The sequence below is a fragment of the Scylla paramamosain genome, chromosome 23 (genome assembly GCF_035594125.1).
Source record: "Scylla paramamosain isolate STU-SP2022 chromosome 23, ASM3559412v1, whole genome shotgun sequence".
Taxonomy (NCBI): Eukaryota; Metazoa; Arthropoda; class Malacostraca; order Decapoda; family Portunidae; genus Scylla; species Scylla paramamosain.
In genome coordinates this window covers 14,430,755-14,435,754 of record NC_087173.1, presented here as the reverse complement: position 1 = coordinate 14,435,754, position 5,000 = coordinate 14,430,755, and the positions used below count along the sequence as shown (strand labels likewise).

The 5,000-nt window shown below is 38.4% G+C and overlaps 1 protein-coding gene across 11 annotated transcripts in view; it reads left to right on the top strand.

Annotated features, from left to right (window-relative positions):
* Positions 1-5,000, top strand: part of LOC135112266 (uncharacterized) — a 92,807-nt gene that overhangs the window by 2,172 nt on the left and 85,635 nt on the right. For 10 of the 11 annotated variants that reach the window (XR_010274240.1, XR_010274239.1, XR_010274237.1 and 7 more), the window contains exon 1: positions 1-915. This exon is cut by the window's left edge. Coding sequence is in view for 2 of the 11 variants with exons in the window: in XM_064026552.1 (XP_063882622.1) it covers positions 859-915 (57 nt within the window). In the remaining 9 variants the exon portion in view is untranslated. The other variant, XM_064026554.1, reaches the window with a different exon arrangement.

The following is a 5,000-nucleotide window of genomic DNA, read 5'->3' as shown; positions in this document are numbered from 1 at the left end:
CCCCACCGTCTGAACAACCAGCCTTTTGCAGTGTCCTTATTTTCTTATTCTTATGATCTTATTACCATTTAACATTATTCTTCTCTCTTACTATTACCAACTTTTTTTTTTTTTATACGTATCACCATTTGATTATTTTCTAAGATTACTGGTTGCCGAATAGTCGTTATATTACTACTTTACTACTTTTTAGAATCATCATTACCGCCTGACTTTTTGTGTATTTTTGTTCTTACTATTACCCTCTTAACTTTACTTTACTTATCACCACTTAACTTTTCCATGTACACTTAAGAATACAAGAAAACAGAGGAAGCTGCAAGAAGCCGTCAGGCCTACGTACATGTGGCAGTCTCTTGGTGGTATTCCCGTCTCACAACATCTAAAACTTAGCAGATCCAAGGTACCTCGAGACCTCCCTTGGACCTATCCCTTGCGACATAAATAGGGATGATATCGTCATTTATGCATAATGAAGTGCTTGTATATTTTCATTGGTGTATAATACGTGAATTTCAGTCCCTCTCCACCCGTATATGAGGAAATATTTAAAGATACAACTATGTTTACAAGACTTTAGTGTAGAAGTGAAGAAATAAGGTGGTTTTCCTAAAGGGTATCACGTTTATTTACAGCGTAAAGTATGTTGTTAAAGAAAACGTATGAGCGAGAATTATGTGATTAGAATGAGGTACATTTTGTTTATTTATAAGTGGAAGTAGAAGAACTACGAAATATTCTATTTTGATTATTTATAAGTGGAAATAGAGGAACTGCGAAATATTCGGTATCTCAAGCTATACGCTCTTCACACGGAAGAAGCGGCACCACCGCGTGTTCCAACAATGTCGTCAGCTGATGCCTGGTCCACCTTCTTATCAACTCGCCTTCTGTCGTCCTTATTTCGTACATGAGGTAAGTAGTAAATGAATATTCATCTCCTGTGCTGTGTAGGAAGCTTTATGCAGGGAAGTTACTCAGATTTCTTGCTTACAAAGGACAGAGGATGCTTACAGCATGTTTACGGGCGAGCTTCCTGAAGCTGCCAACCCACTGGTATATTTCGCATGCTTTTTCGCCTATTGCCATGATCCACGGGTTGCATGCGGTCTTGATTGCCGTATGGCAGTCCGGTACCATTTCTCCTGAGTGGAAGAGGGGGCTGGTCGTCCCTATCTGGAAAGGGAAAGGGGACCGCCAGGACTGCAACAACTACAGTGGTATTGCGTTGTTCAGTGTGCCAGGCAAGGTCCTTACCTCCCTTTAATGAGAGAGAGGAGAGCCACTCTCTCATCTTCACTGAAGGGTCTTACAAGGAGTGTGGAGGCCTTCATCCCTTCAAAACTCGCGCATGCGTGCAGAGGGCACACATACGACTACTCCGGTACCACAACAAAGTATTCGGCTAATCATGTGTTTACTTATGTGTTTATGCATTCAGATAAATTAATAAAAACGTCATAGAATTTACTATGATGTCCATGTTAATAAGAAAAGGCTTAGATTCCTGTATATAGAAAGTGTTAGGGACGCCGAATTCCGTTCACCGAAAGCTCTAGATTGCAGTGTTACCAAATAAGAGTGTTTCACGGAAGGTTTTGATCTGGCAAACCTGCAAGATTAGGGAAACATTGATGACGGTACTACGGCCGTCTTTGTGATAGGGAACTACTTTATGACTTATTGTTACTATAATTATAATTGTGGGTGTACCAGGTAACTGCCCTTGCAGAGACGTAACAATCAATTCTGTGTGTAGCGATAGCTGTGTGTGAAATAGGGAATGCCGTTGTGGAATTAATTTTGTGGTTTTAATTTGGGAAATGGTAACTCTGATGTCTACTTGGTACACTTGACGGTGGTGACTGGCAGAAGCAGATCGGGACTGGTGGAAAGTGGTGATGTGGGTCGTGCTCCACACACCGAGGACAGGACAGGACTTCCCCACAGGTGTCGTATGCTAAGTATGCTCAAGGTGTAGTTAGTGTCTGGCAATTCATTTATTTTTTTAGCTATTTAGGATATTATATTATGTACGTATTCTGACTGGATTATAAATATTGGCTGAAATCTATTTTAACAAAGTTGAATTTATGGAGCTTTAGTGATATCGAATTTAGGCGTGACTGCGTGAATCACGAATAATGGTGATCGTGCTGTATTCCTGTATTAGGTTCAGAATTAGGTGTAAGTGTTCTTCATACATTCAACTATACTAAAAATAACGTTAATTGTCTTATCTCCTGAAAGTCTTACTAAAATAACAAGGATTGGAGAGGGTGTCGAACTAGAGATAGAGTTCATTCAGTTTTGTGTCTGTGCGCCATTTACAGTCCACCCTCGCCTCCTGCCTTGCTGGAGGAGTGATGGCGTAACACCCTGCATGAAACTTACCACCTTGTCTCCACCTATCACCCTCATTTATGAACATGTCTAATCTTCTTTTAATATTCATTAATGACTCGGCATTAACAACATGATTACTAGTCCATCGCATTCATCTACAGTTATCCCGTGAAGCTTATTTACCTATTCATTGTGCTACCCGCAGACTACACGTGATGTTTTACTTCACTGTATTTTCATCGTTACCATTATAAATACTAGCAAAATTCTAAAACACGAAACAATAAAAAGATACAGAAAAAAAATATATAGTTTTAAAGAAAAATCACAGTGTAACTCACCAGCACTCTTCATCACCAGCCATCGACACCTGGAAGTCACGAGGACATAAACAGTGTTGCCAGTACCACCAGCCACTCAGTGCCTCACTCATACCAACACGCTTCCTTTATCCCCGAGTCTCACCAGCACACCCAATAAAGACCCAATCCTGACTACATGTGCCGTAATCATCTCATCCTGTAGTCCCCTTAGGTAGCCTCGTCTGTTCACCTTTCCATTAACGCACCTGCCACATCTGTATCATTACGACATCTGTTTATATTCCCCTATCTAACACTCATAGCTTTCCCGATATATCAGTTATTACCTCTCTCTCTCTCTCTCTCTCTCTCTCTCTCTCTCTCTCTCTCTCTCTCTCTCTCTCTCTCTCTCTCTCTCTCTCTCTCTCTCTCTCAATATATTTTTTTCTCTACAACGACGTTATTTTATACAAAGAAACGTACACGGTTTTATTGAAACATATCAAGATGGACTTAAAGACTTGAACTACTGTTGCTTCTTTTTTCTGTCAGTGGTGCCTTTCAGATTTATATTTTAAACTTCCACCAAACCATTTCACTAAGTCTGAGGAGTGGTAGTAGTCATAAGCTTAAGGATTATCAAGACTTCCTGCGGAGCTAAAACTGAGCAACCCGTTTGTATTTTTTTTTTTTTTACAGTAATCAACAGGATCTTTTTTTTATTTGTTGTCCTTGATTGTCCTTATTGCTTCCTGCAGCTTCCCTTACGTTCTCAGATTCTTTTTTTTTTTCTTGTGGACAGCCTTCTTCGCACATAAGCGATAAAAAAAAAAAAAAACGCGTTACCATTAATACATGCACTTGCCTCACATAACTCTTCCTTCCTCACATTGCAGAAGACAACGTAGAAATCATTCGTACCTTCTTCTTTGGGCCATTTTTTTTAGGAGCCACCAGAGCGGAGCACGTGTGTCTATCTCTTCTGTTCCCTTTTATGCCTGGGTCTTGATTTGATTTCAGTAACTTTTCATTAGTATTGCTTGAATTTTTATTAACGTTTTATTATTAGTTTTTAATGTTATATTTGTAACCTCAGTTCTACGTCTACCAACAAGTGTCATAACGATCACATTGTGAGAAAATAAACTGATTTGAATTTATACCCATCACTCCCATGTTTTCCTTCAAGTCATCCCTTCGCTTTGGTTTTCTTCTCTTCCCCTTGATACATCCTCCCCCCTCCATCCCCCTCCATCATGATACAGTATACATGTATTCTATCACCAAAAGTTAGAGTAATGTACATTTATATACGGCTACAACTCACTTCCCATACTAAACCGTGAAAACGATGCTGAACTAAGGGTGGTTTTTACAGCGCAGCTACGGAAGAAGGAAAAAGAAATGAAAATTTTTATGGAAACCCAGCTGACCTTAGCCTGGGTCCCACGCTGTACGTGAGGAAAGAAGGAAAGAGAGAGTAAACTATAATGTAACAATTCATACCATTACAAACTGTCGGATTAATGAGTCCGTTCCAGTCACATTCCATTATTTTAGAACCGATTTCTTCTTAATGTGATATAAAAGAATCCCACTTCCTCCAAAAATTACCAATTCTTAATTAGGGTAAGTAAAGAAAACTAATAGATGAATAACTAGATTGCATATTTTAACTCCATTGTCACTAATCTTATTGTGAACCTTTGAGAATAATTATGTATAATGATTTTCGGTGTAAATTAAGCTGATGTCATGATGCAGAAAGAAATAGAGACATTTTTCTACTATTTAGACCATTGCCAGATGCTTCTGTGATGATCGTATGGTGACTGTTCCCAGTGATAGTGCACAATCCTTATTAAGCTACAACTTTAATCATAAAAGCTTTCTGGAGAACCTCAAGACTGCCCAATCAGATGAATTACCACAAGAACAATGAGACCAACTTCGAAAATACAAACAACTTTCAATACAGAGTTAAAAATAGTCGAGATAAGGACCTAGACTTTGAGAGGATAGTCCCCAATGGTTTATATATATATATATATATATATATATATATATATATATATATATATATATATATATATATATATATATATATATATATATATATATATATATTAATTCATATTAGGTGTTAAGACAAAAGCAGTGCAGGAAGACGGATTTCGTTAATCCCGGAAGAGAACAACATAGTGGCCATGGTAAAGTTAAGGGGGGTTAAATAAAAAAAAACCATGTTTGCCTGAAATCAATACATAATGCAGGTGATTGACGTACATTATCACCTGGATTACGAAGAGAGGGAGACGTGGACGCAGGTGAACTGTTTTGCACTTACCTGCT